Source organism: Ptychodera flava, chromosome 17 (genome assembly GCF_041260155.1).
Source record: "Ptychodera flava strain L36383 chromosome 17, AS_Pfla_20210202, whole genome shotgun sequence".
Lineage (NCBI taxonomy): Eukaryota > Metazoa > Hemichordata > Enteropneusta > Ptychoderidae > Ptychodera > Ptychodera flava.
Window position 1 is genome coordinate 20,270,272 of NC_091944.1, and position 19,584 is coordinate 20,289,855.

General features: G+C 39.5%; 1 protein-coding gene across 1 annotated transcript in view; it reads left to right on the forward strand.

Annotated features, from left to right (window-relative positions):
* The first annotated feature begins 13,717 nt into the window (after positions 1-13,717).
* LOC139116483 (prolactin-releasing peptide receptor-like) overlaps positions 13,718-19,584 on the forward strand; it is a 35,703-nt gene continuing 29,836 nt past the window's right edge. Inside the window, exon 1 of the mRNA XM_070679103.1 lies at positions 13,718-14,091. Within this exon, the coding sequence (XP_070535204.1) occupies positions 13,744-14,091 (348 nt within the window). The 5' untranslated portion in view covers positions 13,718-13,743. The remainder of the gene's footprint in view (positions 14,092-19,584) is intronic.

Sequence of the window (19,584 nt, forward strand, 5' to 3'; positions counted from 1 at the left end):
TGCCGCGGGACTTCTAAAGTGTGCCACATAATTCGAGAACCGTGTGCATTGAAGCTGACGGTTTCTTCACTTTGAATGCAGAAGGGGAGTAACAACAAAAGCAGAAAGCCGTCAAAGCTTTCAAAACTTCGTTTAACCTTTCATGTTGATTAAGACAGAATGTGCCTCACCAATTCTTTTAGCCCATTACTTGTGGGAGATCATTTTTTATGGGTCACATGTTTTCACCAGGTTAGTTTTGCCAAAATCGGAAAAAGTTTGTCTTTCACTTTTGAGGCGCGAATTACCTTTACTTTCACCTACGTAAAAGTTAGAACAATCTGCATTTAGCATATCCAACGTATGATCGACTGGCTTTTCCGGTATGGAGATTTTAAAACCTATCTGTCTCCCGAATATTGACATCAGATTTGTCATCGGACACTCGAGAAAATGATTACACACAGAAGGTTCAGTGAACGAACTAACGAGACAAACCATTCGCACATGATGATAACTTATGAAGCATGGAAGTGGTCCAAAATTCGAATGGCCTTTGTTTGTTTGTTTGTTTAAATAATCGTTTACTTTTGCGTGACAGCGGTGTGAATGGCCATGAAAATGACATGTAGAAAACGGAACATGGGTTTCGTTTCTTACAGCAAGGGTGACCATTCTTCAGTCTCAAACAACTGAAGGAAAATAAACACTTTGTCGCGGTGAGAAAGAGCAGGTAGTGAATTCCACTTGAAATGTAATGCAATTGACTTAAACAAACAGACGTCATAGATCTGCTTAAATATTTGTAATTTTATTACAGCTTTTCTCAAGACCAGTGATTTTTTGACGTCATCCCCCAGATTATTACTGATAATGTGTCCAATTATCTAGCACCATTGTGGTTTTTTAGTGTTTTCTACATCTACAAATTCACTGGCATTGCCAAAACTATTAAATAATAGCGATAATGTACCCCCTCCCAGGCTCATAATGGACGAAAGCAAACGTTACATTCCCGAAGCCAAGTACATTGTGTTGGGCAAAGTTTGCTTTCGTCCGTTATGGGCCGCGGGGAGTATATTATTGCATAAGTGATGCATATCTGCCTCGAAATGTTCGGGTAATTGCATTGAACACAGAGAAGCCCACGCGTTCTGTAGCGTATAACCACAGGGGCTCATAAGTGCCTATTTAAGTCAATATTACAGCGTTTTTCTTTCTTTTTCAATGTTACAAATAAGCTGAGAGCACAACATTTGTGTAACTGTCCTTGTGTAGCTTGTATTGGCAGTATAGTGCGCCCTCAATGGGGAATGTGATCATATGTAAATACGACCTTTAGTTCCGTGACCTCTAGCCAATTCCTCTGGCCATGCCTTCTGGCCACGTGTACAGACATCGCTGTGTTTACTGTACGGGGAAATTAGTACAGTAAACATAGCGAGGGCAGGGCAGGAAGTAGGCATGGCTAGAGCCGGGCCTAGAGGTCACGGAACTAAAGGTCACATTTACGAGGACGCACTATACCACAGGCCTCATAAGTGCCTATTTAAGTCAATATTACAGCGTTTTTCTTTCTTTTTCAATGTTACAAATAATCCAGCTGAAGAGCACAACACTTGTGTAGCTGTCTTTTGTGTAGCGTGTATTGGCATGTATAGTGCGTCCTCGTAAATGTGACCTTTAGTTCCGTGACCTCTAGGCCCGGCTCTAGCCATGCCTACTTCCTGCCCTGCCCTCGCTATGCTTACTGTACTAATTTCCCAAGGGAAGCAGCTCTTCGCCAAGCCAAGACCATCAGCGCCGCTAAGTACCTGGTTACTTAAAATGCATCATAAATATTCATATATTTATGTGGGCGAGTCTGATAAGCAAAACAGGCTACCGGCGACCTCAAGCATGGAGCAACATGTTACGGCTCTGGCGACTGTTGTTTTTGGCAAAAACGCAGAGCAAAGAAAGTCCGGTAAAGTATTCAGTGCGTTGTACGCGCGATCGAGCAAACATCGTAGAAGCCGTCGACGCTCACGGGAAAATGGTCGAAAATACGTGTTCTTATCTTCAAGAAAGTTTAGCAGGCGTACAGAATGAGTCTCAATCGATCAATTCGACCAGAAAAAAATAATTACGATTTCAAAATCGTCGATTTATTAGGAAATTAAAACTGCCGAAATAATTTAGTGGTCGAATTAATTGGAACGACGAGGATGAAATTTACGCGAGACATGTTTGCCATGTTGAGACTGCTTCAAAGCACGGACTGTGAAATTTTGTGAGGTCGACAAATTAGGTAACAAAAAACCTCAAACGCACCTGGGTGTCACATCAAAATCAAAGTGGCCGCGATTACAGACGGAGCGATCTGTGACACTGCCACCGGCCGCTCGACGGACGACGCGTAAGTTGACATCGTGTGCCAGCCCTTGGAAATATGTTGTAACTCCCTGACAGGCAGATGAGATAGTCTAATGGCGTTTGATGCATTGAAAGTTTGTAAAAATAATAAAAAATGACATCACCGATCATAAGAAACGTGGTGTTGAAGATAATATTTTTTAAGAGAAGACTATGGCGACCATATTTCTGTAAGTATTGTCTAACTTTGGAAAACCAATATCTGAAGATTTACTTCAACCACCACTTTTATATTTATTCTACTCTTATTATAAGATTAGTCGAATTTCTGGAAAGTAGGTGTACATTTTCGATGTCTGTGTATCGTCTATACCGAAGTCATATCCGAAACAGTACATATTCAGATCGCGACAGCGTAGACCTCTCTCTCCCTCTCTCTCTCCGGCATTTTGATATTTTATATTGTCGACATTTATATATAGTCTGAAGTTTCAGGTCACTGCTCAATGCAAGTAGTTGGTGTCATTTTCCGTATCGGGCATGGTCTCTATCGTCACTCAAATCGTTAGTTTTTTTTCCTGTTATATTCGATATCAGACTCAAAACACAACGTGAACAATGCTGATAATATATCGAAAACCGGTAAAGTTCGTAACTGGTGATATGTCGCGGCCTGGAAAAAGTTCATCACCATCGATCGAATGTCCGTGACGCTTTTTCTGCCAAATAGACATATTGACATAAGACATATTGCACAGGGAACTTCGCGGTATGGCAATTATATGAATTTTACCGTGAAGAAAATCTGTGAATTTAAACTGGCCGTACAACCAACAGTAAACATGGCGGAGCAATAATACCGACTTCAGAGACTTCGATTTTATTTTCATTGCGATCGCTGGTGAGAGCGAGTCGTCCGGTCGAATTTTTTCCCACTGGCTATTTGGCTTTGAATTTTCAATTGCCCTCATGTGCTAAAAACAAGACAGGCGTTCTCTCTGAATCAATAAGTCTTTTGAATATGAAAAAATCGGACATCTGAACCTCAACTCGCAGCTTGAAGTTGTTCTCCGAATCGGGACAGGGACATCGGTGAGGCGCGATTTCACGTAATAGCTATGGAAACCACGGCTCGTTCGGTGTAAGAAAGCATGCGATGTACGTCTACGTTATTTTTACTGGTTTTGAGAACTTCTAAAATAACTTGTAATCTGTATATCTTCGCACATCGAACCGATATTGTATACCTATCACCGTCGAAGTTTATGTCTATCACTGTAGAGTTCTTTTTATCCAAAACACATATCCAGAAGAGTCCCACAGAGCAGTCAAATAAATTGCTTCAAACGAATGAAATTGCACGAAAGAATGAAAATCAACAGCACATCCTGGACGTGATTTAAAATGATAGCGCTTGTGAATAGGACTTTTCTATTTGAGTAACGGGGATGGAAAGCACAGAACTGTAAAAGTACTGGAAAAACGTGCCGTTTTTCTCGCAATTTTAGCAACTGTAACGACCCTTTATTCTTTACTAATACCTTTCCATAATTGAATTAAACTAGGTTTAGGGCTTATACACACAGTGTACACTGATGTACAGAACTTTAAAAAAGTACTCTGCTGGGAACGAGCAGGGGTTTACATAAGAAAATAATATTTCTTCACCGTTTTTCAAAATATCTCGTCAACCGGGCGCATGGGCAACGTCTTTGCACGTTGGTCAAAACTAATGACACTGTAGGTCAGGATATAACATCGGTCAAAGTAAGATTGAATAAGGAAGACGAAAATGCTTTCATCGATTGACAAAAATGAGAAGGAACGAGTCATCAATCCATAAAGGGGAGATCGAGACTGCCATCCCCCATGATTAATCAACTGGGAACAAAATATATATTTCGATTGACAGACTTACACAACCAGAGACAGCATTTTATTCAGCTTTAAAATAAGTCACTGCCTTTCCTTTAATAACACCCCGTTTGCGTTTCGATCTACTCTGCTCTGTCCCCAATCGGTATGGTGTTAGGTGATAACGCAATCTCGACTGGCTTTTTAACCTCCCAGCGATAAAATGGGAACAAATAGGCATAACAAACTTTAATACCTGTTGCTGTACCCATGGAGGTAGTAGAGAAGGAGTCACAACTAGGCGGAGATCGAAGGGACCATGTGTTTTGCCGCTGTTTGCCTTACAAACTACCCATTAGCACCATGGAGGTAGTAGAGAAGGAGTCACAACTGAGATAATTAATTTATTACTATTGTGCACCATTGGTTTAATCCCTTTAAGTCCATTGTTTAAAACCCCTTTCCCGCCATCTGCGTTGCCGACAGTACCTCCGCAACCGAACCGAGTGAAATTGACCTGGGATTGCTGATGCGACTCACTTTCTCCACAGTGTCATAACACATGCGCAAAGACTGTATCTGCGTAAGCTTGGGTCAAGTGCGTCATGATAGTGTAAGAACCGACACGTTCCGTCCACGAAAAGTGAAGTTACAAGGAATTTAAGTTTTTCATTCTCAAAATCTTGGTAATTTTAACGTCGTTTTTATATACTTTACATTCGATCGCAGGAACCTTTCCTTGTTAGAATGAAGTTCTGATCACGAACTTTTCAATCATGTACTGAGTATGGTGCAGCGGACTGCAGCACTGCCGTGAGCGTGGGTTAAACTTGTAGCGTTTCCCGGGTGTTTATGACGCGACGCCAGCGACGCCATAGGCGAGCTGCGACGCTTTGTTTCAATGCATCGTACGTGTTGTTTTTATATCGCGACCATTCATAAAAGTCATGGATGAAGCAGTTAAAAGCTATGCTTTCTTATTTAACCTTATCATTAATGCCAGTACAACATGATAAAACACGGCAAGAACCAAGAACTGGATTTGGAAAAAGTTGGCGTGTTAACAATGCTGCTCTACGATGTTGGCATTTTTTGTGATCGCAAGCTATCATCAACTCAGTCTCCGCGCCTTTGCAGATACAAAGCTCCCTTCCTCAATTATCTGTTCCTCGACCTCTTTAACATCGTGTACATCAAAATCGGTGGAAATGACTCGAACTTCCCGACGCGACGCTGGGACACGTGACGCCATGTTTGAAGATCTGTCAACTGCCGAGGGACGGCCGAAACACCCGAACGACCCCGAACGAACTTAATCTTGTTGACTAAATCCGAGAAAACGCGTTCGCAAGTCCCGTTGGTGCTAATAATGGAGGTAGTAGAGAAGGAGTCACAACTAGGCGGAGATCAAAGGGACCATGTGTTTTGCCGCTGTTGTCATTCCACCGATTTTGATGTACACGATGTTAAAGAGGTCGAGGAACAGATAATTGAGGAAGGGAGTTTTGTATCTGCAAAGGCGCGGAGACTGAGTTGATGATAGCTTGCGATCACAAAAAATGCCAAACATCGTAGAGCAGCATTGTTAACACGCCAACTTTTCCAAATCCAGTTCTTGTTTCTTGCCGTGTTTTATCATGTTGTACTGGCATTAATGATAAGGTTAAATAAGAAAGCATAGCTTTTAACTGCTTCATCCATGACTTTTATGAATGGTCGCGATATAAAACAACACGTACGATGCATTGAACAAAGCTTCGCCTATGGCGTCGCTGGCGTCGCGTCATAAACACCCGGGAAACGCTACAAGTTTAACCCACGCTCACGGCAGTGCTGCAGTCCGCTGCACCATACTCAGTACATGATTGAAAAGTTCGTGATCAGAACTTTCATTCTAACAAGGAAAGGTTCCTGCGATCGAATGTAAAGTATATAAAAAACGACGTTAAAATTACCAAGATTTTGAGAATGAAAAACTTAAATTCCTCATAACTTCACTTTTCGTGACGGAACGTGTCGGTTCTTACACTTTCATGACGCATTTGACCCAAGCTACGCAGATACAGTCTTTGCGCATGTGTTATGACACTGTGGAGAAGTGAGTCGCATCAGCAATCCCAGGTCAATTTCACTCGGTTCGGTTGCGGAGGTACTGTCGGCAACGCAGATGGCGGGAAAGGGGTTTTAAACAATGGACTTAAAGGGATTAAACCAATGGTGCACAATATAGTAATAAATTAATTAATCTCAGTTGTGACTCCTTCTCTACTACCTCCATGCTGTACCACTTGGGTGATCTGCCGGCTGTGGCGCGTACGGGCCATGTGCAACCATCGTGTTTGTAAATATGTTAATTTCCTGTTTATTTCTTGCATAAGGCACGCTCCACCACTCTTGAACGAGCCGTCACTCACCAGATTACGTCCTCATTATAAAGTATAATCAAGTTGCCCACACATGTACTTTACGGCACACATGGGTCCGCTTCGGACATGGTGCTGACAGCGTCCAATTTTCTTCACATTCTACATTCACGAAGGTTCATTTTTAGACTTTAATGACAATGTCAGATCGGTGTGCCAAAACAATGGCCGTGTTCGTCAAAAAAAATTACCAAGATTTCATGTTTTCGGAGATTCACCATAACACTGATACTGCGGATATGGCCGGATCTGCCTCCCTTGGGAAATATATACAGTAAACACAGCGACGTCTGTACACGTGGCCAGAAGGCATGGCCAGAGGAATTGGCTAGAGGTCACGGAACTAAAGGTCGTATTACATATGATCACATTCCCCATTGAGGGCGCACTATACATGCCAATACAAGCTACACAAAAGACAGCTACACAAATGTTGTGCTCTTCACTTTATTTGTAACATTGAAAAAGAAAGAAAAACGCTGTAATATGACTTAAATAGGCACTTATGAGCCCCTGTGGACTATACATGCCAATACACACTACACAAAAGACAGCTACAACAAGTGTTTGTGCTCTTCAGCTGGATTATTGTAACATTGAAAAAGAAAGAAAAACGCTGTAATATTGACTTAAATAGGCACTTATGAGGCCCTGTGGTATAACGTTTGAAATAGAACAATTCGGTCAACGACTCGCGTAGGCTTAACATCACATAATTGAGTTGAGAATATGCAAAGAATTTATCAAAGTGGTGACCGCTAATCATCAAAACATTATCAACGGTAGAAAAGCAAAGAGAGTTCCTGTGTTGAATATCAAGTCGAAAACAAAGTAAACGCAAAAATCGCCGTCGGAAATGATATACGAGAAGATGATTGTTTTCACTTAGAAAGCTAATGCCGTGTTACAAGACAACGTGTGATATCATCGATATCAAAGCATGGCATTTCTTCTATGTTTTACTGTTGCTCATTTTTTCATTGAATTAAGTGGTGTGACAGACGACGAGACTGTCGTCGAGTGCATGCTGTGATAACCTAAGGACATTTGAAATCAACATACGCTGATTAGAGCATAAATACATGTAGACATTTCAACGTTTTTATCACTATTTTCCAACTTTGTTAAAAGCAAGATCCTCCAGTCAGTGTAACTGTGTGATGAGTTCATTCGTCTTAAACCGGATGTACAAAACGTTACCCGAGCGGAACACATCCCTGCGCGGCCATTCTGTGTTGCGTTCTCGCTAAGGCGCATTCTGAAATCTCGCTATTCTTGTCAATTACAACAATTCCATGACATCGCCTGCGGGATACTCATTAACTAATTTATCACGAGTTTAATCAAGCGATTGGTTATTTATTCATTTTATTCATCTGTCAGAACAGTGCGTTTGACATTTGTTAAAGGCCAGATCCTGAGGGATGGCGATTAATGAACCAGGCTAGACAAGGTAAGGAAAACTTCTTAGTGAAGACAATGTGAAGAACAGATTTTAATGAGACATTTTCTCACGTGGTGCGTGCTTTAATATTTACGAATAAATAATTTTTTCAGTTGAAGACGTTTTATTGGCAACAGTAAGGAGGGGTTACAGTGCTTGTCAGAAAGGTGTTGCAGGACAGATCTCAATCCGACCATTTATCTTTGTTAGTATTTAATCCATTCCCAGAGCAAGTTCGTGAGTGGTATTTGTGTTTAACTTGGAGCAAATATAGAGCAAACGATGGGTTTGTATCAGTAAAGCGTTTTGCTAAAAGTATTAGACGAGTATAAATAACTGGAGCAAATTTTCCTTTTGATATTGCCATACCTTTTGTACCATACATAAACTGTGTGAAAGTAAAACTTCCATGGTACCCTGTGGGGTCAGAATGAACTCACAATGTTCAAAAAACAAAAGAAATCAACCAAGCAGTTGTCATGTTTTCAATGAATCCAACCTTTATCTAGAATGCATATTTGCTTCCGTAATGGTATAAACGTTTGCAGTGATATTCTATAATGACCGTACAGCTTGACTCCTTGGACTCTCCATTGAACTCACAGCAGAGATATTTATTATGCCTTGCGACTCAGGCCTGAGGATTAACCCGTGGGATCTACCCTTTCTCTTTGGAATACATTTTCTTGTGTGTTTGTCTGCATTAGGAAGAATCCTCATTATAAACACATATCATCATTCCCCCCTGCCTCGAAGGCCCATGAAGATATATCCTCCATTTAGTCCCCCATGTACACCGCGAGTTTTCCATAGCGCCAATCAGTGATATGAGGCCATGAAGGCAAAAGGTAAGGCACTTTTACATCAAATATTTGGGGTTGAGTACATCAAGATGTATCGTGATAGTTCTTTGCACACGAGATTGTGTCTAGTAAAAAAAATAATTTTAAGGAACTGTCAGTGCAAATGCAAGTTTAATATAATTTGTGCATCTCATTTGTCTGATGACATGCTTTACCTCGAAAATTGACGCTTCAACCTTCATCAGTCAACAATTGTATTTGGATAAACGGTTTATTGAAAGCCACACTTCCCCTGTCAGTCAGTCTGGAAAATCTGTTTTGAACTGATGAAAGTATTTGGCAATCAAAGATATCTCGGTTAAAACTTAGAGATAACGGCGTAGAGACAAAAGCAGAGCTGACAAATTGAATGATATCACGTGATAGGCAGGGTATAAGATCACGATTTGCTGCCCGACGAAGGGATGGTGCTCATCACAATGATGATGTCCAGGCCGAAGGCGAGAGTATTATTAATATTATCGTTGTTAGCACCGTCTCTTGGCGGGCAACAAATCGTGATCTTGCCCATGTTAGCACTTGCTATTAATTTTATTACCCAGAACAAACACTTCTGTTTTCGTAACTTTGCGTAAAATATAGCCAAGTATCGATATTCGCTACAGTGAAACGTAACTTCCTTTTCTTGCCGATCGCAATATTTATAACGGAGTTGATGATCATCGGCTCCAAATGATGTCTGAAAACGGAGACTATGTCGTTTGTACTTTTCCTCAGGCACTTAGTGCACAATTGTACTAAAATGTCATTTCATCAGCGGAATATCACTTGGAGCCACGGCTATACTGACAACCATGCACATGATGATGTGGTGCGCGCGCAGAAACGATGCGTGCTATTCAAGAACGCAGTGAGGGGTTACATAAATGCGTGCACACTCAACAGGGCTATAACACACACAAGGACCATTTTGTCTTATGAAGAACTCATGGGATCATTTCTCCCTTTCACATTCTTGATTTGGGTTAGGCCAAGGGCTTAGGCACATTCTAAATTGGACAAAATAAGCCTTGTGCTATATTACCAAAGCCATGCTATATAACTTTTTGTTCTAAATCACGTGAAAAATGGTTTCAGCCAATCAAGATGACTGAATAACATGTGAAGAGTGATAAAACCGTGACAGAAAGAAATCTTGACACATCAAGCTCTGAAACTTGTTAAGGTAGAACAGAAATTCTGGCCTTCAAATTTTATCAATTCTCTTCTGGCCTACCACTTGTGGGGGCTTATTTTGAAGCTCTTGACGAAAGAAAAGTTTTTACCGTCTTAGTTTTTCAAAAATTAAAAAATTATTTTTCCCCATAGAGTTAACACAGGGATGGCGGCCATTTTTAATTTCGAATTTCGAGAAATCACAAGTAATTCGTCTCTCTAGTACCAAGTTTGCATATAGACCCCTCATTTTTATTCTTGCTTTGGTAAGAGAATGGTCGAAAGTTTGAGCAAAAGTTTAAGTCTTTTACTTTCGAGGTGCATATTACCTTAAAGGGCGAAGAGAAATATCACTGAAAGTATATTCAAATTAAAAAACCCGAATCGCCACACTTTTAAATCAGGAAAATAGAATAGATGTTTTTTTAATCAATGGTAAAATGTTAACTTAACAGAAACGAGATGCAGGAAAGTGTAAGTATGACCGTGATTTTGTGTCAGCACTGTCATCATTGACACTGACAATTGATCTAAAATTTATACATTTCAATTAAAACTGAACTTTCAAGTTACATCAGACGAAACTCAAACATAATCAGATTACTTTGGCACTCAAGTTAATCAAATCAAATCAAAATTTAATCTAATATCTTACTGTTCTCAAATTGTAATTCAGCGAAACCTGAATATTATACATGCTTAGAATTACGCACGCAGACCTAAAGTTCTCAGTCGTCAACCTATGTTACATCATGCTGATTTTTGAGTGATTAATTTGTGTGTACAAATTATAAATTATAATTTGAGGTGACTTTGAGGTTGATTTTAGCGTCCGTTTGATTCAGAGTTGATCGATTGATTTGAGTGTACGATTATTATATTTTATTGATAAACTTGAGTGTAGTGTTTTCCAGCGTCTTTGTTCTCTGCCCGTACAGGAGTTCTTGTCCGTCTTCAAAGTTCATCCTGGCGTTCAAATTGTTAATCTTATATCTGTGTAATTCCTAATGATATTCTTTATAATTTTACATTAGTCTGGAATAGAGGGCAATTCTTCATGCTGGTACATGTAATGCATATTGTGCACAAAATGATGCAGTTGTTGGCATGGCTACGACACTGTATTTCAACACTGTAATGAAATACAGTGGGGTTGCCATGCCAACAAACGTGACACAACCACAGCACTTGTGACGACACAAGGATAAAGAATTTAGGAAAAATATTTGTTTTGTGTAAGAAAAGCACAAAACAAATATCACCAATATTTACAGCTTATGTCTCTTAAATTTAACTTGCCTTTTTAATCAAATTCATAGTTTCTTGTTAGTATAGATGATACGTAAAACAAAGAGAGTACATCTCATCGATAAATACGTCACCTTAGTATTTTAAATTCAGTTTCAGAACTGCACAGTCATAAATTCCCTTTATATTGTAATTTTTTCGCTTGTCATGATATAATTAAAGACTTCTTATGTTCACCTAACCAAAGCAGTAACTCACTTTCATTTGGAAACAAACGGAGCCATGTGTGGGATGGAAATTGGCCTATACCTATTATAACCTGTCATGTCAACTGACTACACGGTATGCTCAAGAAGATGGCTAGCATCATTCACTGTCAAGAGATTGAACTTGGCAGTGTGAACCTTGATGCTGTGACCCTTGACCCTTGGTGCTGTGACCCTTGACCCTTGGTTTTGTGACCCTTTGGAGGAGAGGGGTGGGTTTATGGTTTGTGTAGAATATATGCTGCAAATTTCTGTCGTTTATAGCTTAACTAATTTACTTCCACTATCTTCTTGATAAGGCTAGATTCACTGACCTGACTGACCGACATAAGCAGGGTATAGGGCTAATATCCTGCGGTGTCAGAAATCTTTATAAAATTCTGAATACACAGTTGTTCATTGGATATTGTGCTATACGATTTAAACGATTCTGTGCACAGGAAGTTTGTGGCAGGATCCGATTTTATGTACATTTTACATTTTATGCAAATAGTGGGTGCATTTTTAGATGACAATCTTGTCATGTCATACTGAAAACATTGATAAATACTCGATCACGTGCGACATAATATTTGTTCAGTTCAGTTGTCACAGCTTGTATAGCGAAAGTGACCGCAATATATTTATCGCTGGCAATCGAGTCAACCAGACTGTAAGAAGCCCTGTGACAGCAATTTTACTATCACATGGCTTCCGCACGCGGTTTGACCCGAGTGCCTGTGGGTTAAATGGATGCACCGCCTCCACATGCACACCCGTTGAATTTCCGACAAATATATGAAGATTGTAAATAAAAATATGAAATAAAAATAACTGTTGACATACAAGCAGTACCAGCACCTTAAAATTTAGTCGACGTGTACATCGTCCGGCTTACTTCGGCTACACTTGATGGTGCTGCTGGGTGGCGCTTTTTATCATAAATGTTGCGTCGAACGTCATGATATTTCCGAAATCCAATGACCTACCAAATAAGAAATGAACCATATGGCTTCTCTAAAAACTCCTGACTTTGATGAAGTAAACAGCGGGGTTGCATTTTACCATCTGTTGATATTATTTGAATACGGGACAGATTGAAAAGAAAACATTTTTTCGCTTGATATTGAAGGGATGATGGCGCCAATGTGGACAGTATTTCATTATTTTGTAGTGGAAAAACAATTGTAACTTCCAATCCTTCCTAAGGATTTGTTGCGATGTAAAGTGTTTGCCTTTTAACCACGACGAATAGTGTTTAGCACGCATTGTTTGCAGTTCAAAAATAAATTCTTGTCCTGACTAAAATTCAAATGTCAACACGTTATTGTCGGATATTACACGCGCAGAGTGCGTTGGCAAAATCGAACTCGGGAAATGTCGACATAATTTTGGGGAGCGGAACAAGCTCAGAAAAGGCATTTTACAAACAGACCAAAGATGCGGAGGAATAAATCAAGGTGACGGGGCTTTTAGGAATTGCAGTTTTCGCAGAACTTCTTGTGTTATTTTCTGCATTTATGTTGTCTTTGTTTAATCCGGGTCGTGTGCAGTGAGCATGAACAGGATAGCACCATCACAGTTGGTTACCGAAACATCCATTTTTAGGGATGGCGAGCTTGCGAACAGGTCTTGCCTATGTTTTATGTGCTCGGCGTCCAGGTCTTGCCCTTGCCACGTTATGTGCTCGGGGCTCACGCCGCAGACCCGAGTTCGATCCCTGATGCGGCCACTGTTTATCTCAGTAACATCTGAGGATGCGCTTTTCACACAATTACTTGCTTTCCCCTCTCTCGTAAAGTTTCTTTTTACATTCCGCAACCATTCAGGACTGGTTCAAGAGGGGTTGCCCAGGAAACAAGGGGTGTCCGCGTTGTCATTTATTGCAAGGTCATTGGTGCCTGGCAAAAGTGCAAAAGTATTGTTTCGAGAACAGGACTGGGAAAAGAGACACTTATAATTAATTGGTGAGTTGGCAAAATAAACATTTTTGCCAACATTTTATTAGTTCCTTGTTATAAGTTAAGAACAAACATTCGGCATTTCAATGAATTTAAGCGAGAAAAGCAAACTCCTTTTGAGTAAGGGTGAGTTTAGATTCGTCCGATTTTTGCATAATGGTATTTAATTCGAGCGCTGCGTAGGTGGTGTAGAAGTGATCCTATCACGACGCAGAGATGGAACTGAACGAATCGAGTCCAGTCGACGCTTGCGTTGAAAACTGCACGGCCAACAACTCGATTGTCGGTTGGGAACTACCAGCGTTACCTCACGGAACTGTGGTTACGTTGAGCACTGTATTCGCCGTTGGTGTTGGGCTATCTGCCACGAGTAACCTGGTGGTGGCGTGTGCTCTGATCGCGGGCAGTCGAAAGAAGCGGTCTTTTAATGTGTTTCTGTTGAACTTGGCGGGTGCCGATTGGACCCTCAGCACGATATGCGTACCGTTTTTGTTCGAATCGGCTCTGACAGGGGAATGGAAATTTGGCGGGTTGACATGCGTAATCGTGCCGTTTATTTTTAAGGTAAGCTGCTATATCCTCGACACTATAGCAACAGCGCCAAAATCTGCCAACTGCAATTTTGTCTCCTTGCATATTTTGTCGTTGAAACCAGTCTTGGTACGTCAATTGCTTGATATGTGGGCTGACGCACAAGACTTTGTGGAATCGTGATGTCAACGAGAGGCACGTTTCTATGTAAGGCCAAAGAAAATCCGATGACCCGACCTACCCCTATTTTTTACCTGCCGACCCTAAACTTTTTAGAGCAACGTAAACAGGAAGTAAAAAAAAGGAAAAAAAAAACCGTAAAATCACGTGTTCAATCACCTGGCATTTATTTTTGCTTGAACGACGACGTCTTTTATGTTTTTATAATTTTATATTATGTTTTTACTACTTTTAATGTATGATACGTTTTTCTGGAAATGTTGTGGCCAATGTTGAGCGCCCTAAATCCCTAAAAAGCGCATATTTAAAAATAAAATATTTTGGAAAAAAATTCCTGCCTATCTACCCTATTTTTGAAAGCCATGTTATCGGAACAGCACAAGTTATTTATTTTTTGGCTTAAGAGAAATGTCTTTACGGGAAATGACCATAAGAACATGTAAAGCTTGCCACGTTTGAACTGTTGGCGGTCATTGCACTAAGAATGGGTTTCTTTGAATAGCATTAGGGACTGGTCAGTTTCTTAGGCCTGGGGGTGGATTCAGGGGGGGGGGTGTCACGCTGTTTTTGACTTTGGTGATAGGGGGGTCACCATGTTTTAGAAATGCCCAATAGGGGTCAGTGCGTTTTTGAATTTCGACACGAACACGATTGGAACTAATTTTGGATAGTTGGATGGTGAAGTAATGTCGATTTAGTCTACAAATGCTATCTCATCTGCTTTTTACTTTATATTACACACTTGTTTTTATGAGTAATTTGCGATATTGCAACAATCAGCTATATGGCACCAAACACTTTTGAGAAATTTGCAAACTATGAAAATCCAATTTTGCCAAATTAGTTCCAATCGTGTTCACGGGCTCATACTTGCCTCAAATGCATTGTGCCAGCCACAAATTTCATTATTCAGGTGCGTAACTTCACTGAATAATAATAAGACATATTTTTCAGAGCCCCCTCCAAGTGCGAAACTATCATATATCAGACATATATATGTCAGAGATATCTGTATGTTTAAATTTATCAGCGCGCCCTTCGGGCGCTTTCCTTTAAAATAACAAACATACAGACCTTTGCTGCTTACATTCCCGTTTCAATGTCTGGTATGCACACATTGTGAAACGGGGAGGTATTAGCAGCAAAGGCCTGTACTTTTCAGCATGCCCTTCAGCCGCATGACTTTCACGTATCAGATATATATATCAGAGATATCTGGATGTTTAATATTTTCGGTGAGCCCTTCGGGCGCAGTACTTTAAAAGGACATAAGCTGTAACTTATGGCAAGTTTTTTTCTGTATTCTGTATATCAACTACCGTGTCTGACCGTAATCCATTTGTCATGCTGATATTTCGAGTATTCTTTTTTTCAACACAGCTTGTATGTGTGTAGTGATCATTGTTTATTGTTTACAAATGAATTCTAGTCCGGACTTGAATAAAAGTTTCAACAATAACAAAGTAGATTATACTCTTATAGGTTGTGTTGATATGCTAAATACTTGGCATTAAATTACAGTTTAGGGATTCAATGCAGAAAGTATAGGGAAACCTCAAAGCAAAAGTTCTGTGAAAATAGCCAAAAGATACAGGTTATGGAGCTTTAAATATCAGAGATATATGTCAGAAATATCTTGATGTCTATAAATTGAAAGTCTGTATTGCAAAGTGTACTAATCAGTGTGAAATCTGCAGTTCATATGAACAGCATGACAAGTTCCTGACACTTTTCTGTTTTCTCTATGAAAATTCAGTATTAGAAAGCAACATGCACTAATATTTCACAATCACATTTTTCGTACAATAGTTCTGGACATCTGGTTATGCATAAAAGTGTGGAATACATTCACAGCTCATTCAAAACACTGTATTTCAACTATAGATTATACACTTTTAAGTTCCTATGTTACAACTGACATGAAAACAATTTCATTAAAACACAGAATGACTGAATGTTTAAAATATACCCCTAAATTATATATATATATATATATATATATATATATATATATATAATATATATATATATATATATATATATATATATATATATATATTATATTAAAGTGACTTATTGAATTTATATTCCACCTTTTGTATTTATAATTGTCGCGAGCAGGGAGGGGGTCACCCTGTTTTCGAAAGTTGGAATAGGGAGTCACCCTTTTTTCGAAGGTTGGAATAGGGACCGGGGATCAGCCACTTTTTGACGTCTGCAAAAATTAATCCACCGCCCCTCCCCCGGCCGAAGAAACTGACCAGTCCTTAACGCACTGCACTATCATGGTCGGTTTCTGGCGAAAGCAGGTCTAACAGCTAAAGCGATATGACCGTTATTAGGTACTAGAAACTCAAAAATGCATTTCAGTAAACATGTTCCGAAGTTCAACATAGTTGTGGCTTGGAGCCTGTATACCTTTGAAACAAAGAGGTTCTTTTGGGCGTACAGTTACGGAGAACGCTGTCGGTGGATCACTTTACAAATGTATTAGTTTTTTTCTGCAATGTAACACATCGGAACTGTTAACATCTCGAAGTATATTTATGTTATCCAGAAATTTGCAAAAGTTGCTGTGTACAAAATTAAACGTGATAAAAATACGCTGCCCGATCTTTTGAAAATTCTTCCAATACGTGCATGTATTTTGTATCATGCACATGTATTTTCTTCGGACTATGTCACCGGATGGTAAATGCTGCGTTCTGAAAAGGGAGCAGTTTAATAATCTAGATAAATCATTTGGTCGAAGGCGGGAGTAACTGTTGGGGTGTTTAGTTCACGAATGTGAGAATGTATATTGACAAAGTAAAATCAAAGTGTTTTCATCATAGCACCTAAAGTTTGTCTGTGATGTTGCATTTGAAATAATAGGGAAATCAGAGAATGGAATCGTTCTCAGACAAGTCTTTCACTTACAAGCGATCACCCTTTTCATGAACTTCTGTTACTTTCTCTGAACACGGTACACTAAACAACACACAGTTGCTAGGCTACGTTTACGGTCATGAGTTCAATTCAGATCGCCCCTGTTTCGGGAAACCTTTAGAAGGCAGTTATATTTTCTTACCTGCGCCTATCGATTGAGATTCCCTCAAGATATTTCAAATTTGACACAATGGTGCATGTGACAAATTAGCTATCGACTATTCCATAGCATAAGCATGCCATAAGCTGAATCACCAACACATTTCGTCAAGGAGCATTGCATATCCTACAGATATTCACAATCTGAAAATCCATCAGTATTGGAAGCAGGGGATGGCGGCAGATCGAGAAAGTCGGTGGCCCGGCGGTTAGCTTCATCCAATATACCACCACTGTTGGCAAGCTAGCGATTAAAATTGACGGCAGGATGGGTTATTCTCAAGACACACGCTCGAACGTCACAGGCCCGCTTTCCCACATGGATGGTCATTGTTAACGACTGTAAAATATTTCGTTTTCCCGGACTTGGATTTTAATGGAGGCTGGGCAACAACTTTAACTATGTTGTATGATGGTATTCGACATGCTGTTGATCAAAGGAGAGATCCGATTCCCGCAAACGTCTGTGGATGAATCACAAACCTTTTCCCGATGACAAACGATGACATCAATTCACACTTTATCATTTGAATAAAAAGATCTCCATGTTGTTTGGAACAAGAGTAGCAAGAAGTCAATTTGTATGAAAAAATTTAGATGCAGGTGATAACTGGTTTTCACAATTAAAATGAATTTATACATCAGAATAGCATTTTATATTTTGTTAGCTTGCCAATTTAAGATCACGAAAATGTTGTGAAAATGTTTCGAAACCTATTTTCGTTTGTTTGTTTTGCTCAAAAATGTGCGTTTTTGAGTTTGTCACTTAATAAGTATAAGTACGAGTAGGTAATGGCTGTGGATAAGCTGTTACCGTGGTAATCAGCATGGTTAAGTGTTTGAGAAACTGTGTCTTTAGATTGTTTGTAATTCGCTTTGTTTTCGCTCAATTAGGCGTGAAAGTGAAAAGTGGTGGATTCTGAATAAAGTAACGGCTTTTGTTCACGTTTGTCACGTTAGCTTTTGTTTTCGAAACAGTCACTAGCTACCACCTGGCCATTTATCGAAAAACGTGTTAAACAGTTCAGACAACCGGGTTGGATGAACTAAGATGTACTCAATGCTATGCGTAAAAGGGATCCCCTTTTGAAGCTTGAAACGTGATGCTAGCAAACTTGCCGATTACAGACTGGAAAGGAACAAAGTTGTCCATCTGATCAACAAAACACAGAAGGTTTATTTTACTCAAAAACTTTCAATCAAAGGCTCAAACCCAACAGCAGTTTGGAATATTTACAATAACATAATAAAACCAATGGAGCATAAAAATATCTCTGTAGTTGTTAACAACGCTATGATCACAGACCCTTCTGCTATTGCAAATGCCTTCAATTACCATTTTGTGAATATTTCAAAAACGCTTAACGTTCCAAAAGATAAGAATATCGATTTTTCCTCTTTAAATAATAATTTGAGAAATAAAGTCCTTGAAAATTCATTTCGCATTCCTTGTCACAAAAATGTTATTAGATGCTAAATCGACAGTACTGACAATATCAACGCAAAGTTATTGCGTTATGGTGCCTCTATTATTTCACCGTCCCTTAATGTGCCCGAGTAACTCCTATGTATAAGGGTAACACTAGTGTGAACGAGATGTCAAATTATAGGCCCATTTCAATCTTACCAGCTATACAAAAATGATTGAAAATCATGTACACAATAAGTTATATGAATTTTTGTCTGATAGAGACCTTCTTTACGACAAGCAGTCAGGATTCAGAAAGAAGCATTCTTGTCAAAACTACTTTTTTCCTTTTTTTTATTTGTGACGAATTATTAGAAAATACAGACGCAGGACGCATCTCTGGAATAATGTTCCTGGATCTTTCTAAAGTTTTTGATCTTGCAGATCTTAGTTGAGAAATTATCATTGTATGGTTTACATAGAGATGTAATAGAGATGTAATAAATTGATTCAATTCATATTTGTCAGACCGCTTCCAAATTGTTTGCCACATGGGCAAACTATCAGATAGGGAAAAGATAAATATTGGTGTTCCACAAGGATCCATTTTAGGTCCTCTTCTCTTCACAATCTTTATGAATGACTTGCCACTCTCTTTACAAAATTCAAATCTTGATATGTATGCTGACGATTAGACCCTTCTAGGACTGGAGCCTCAATCTCCCATGTAAATCGTTCACTTCAAAATGAAGTTACCCTATTTCCAATTGGGTAAAGGTCAATGGCATGGTTATCAGCGAACGTAAAACAAACGTAATGCTAGTTGGCTCTCGGCAAAAACTATACAATGC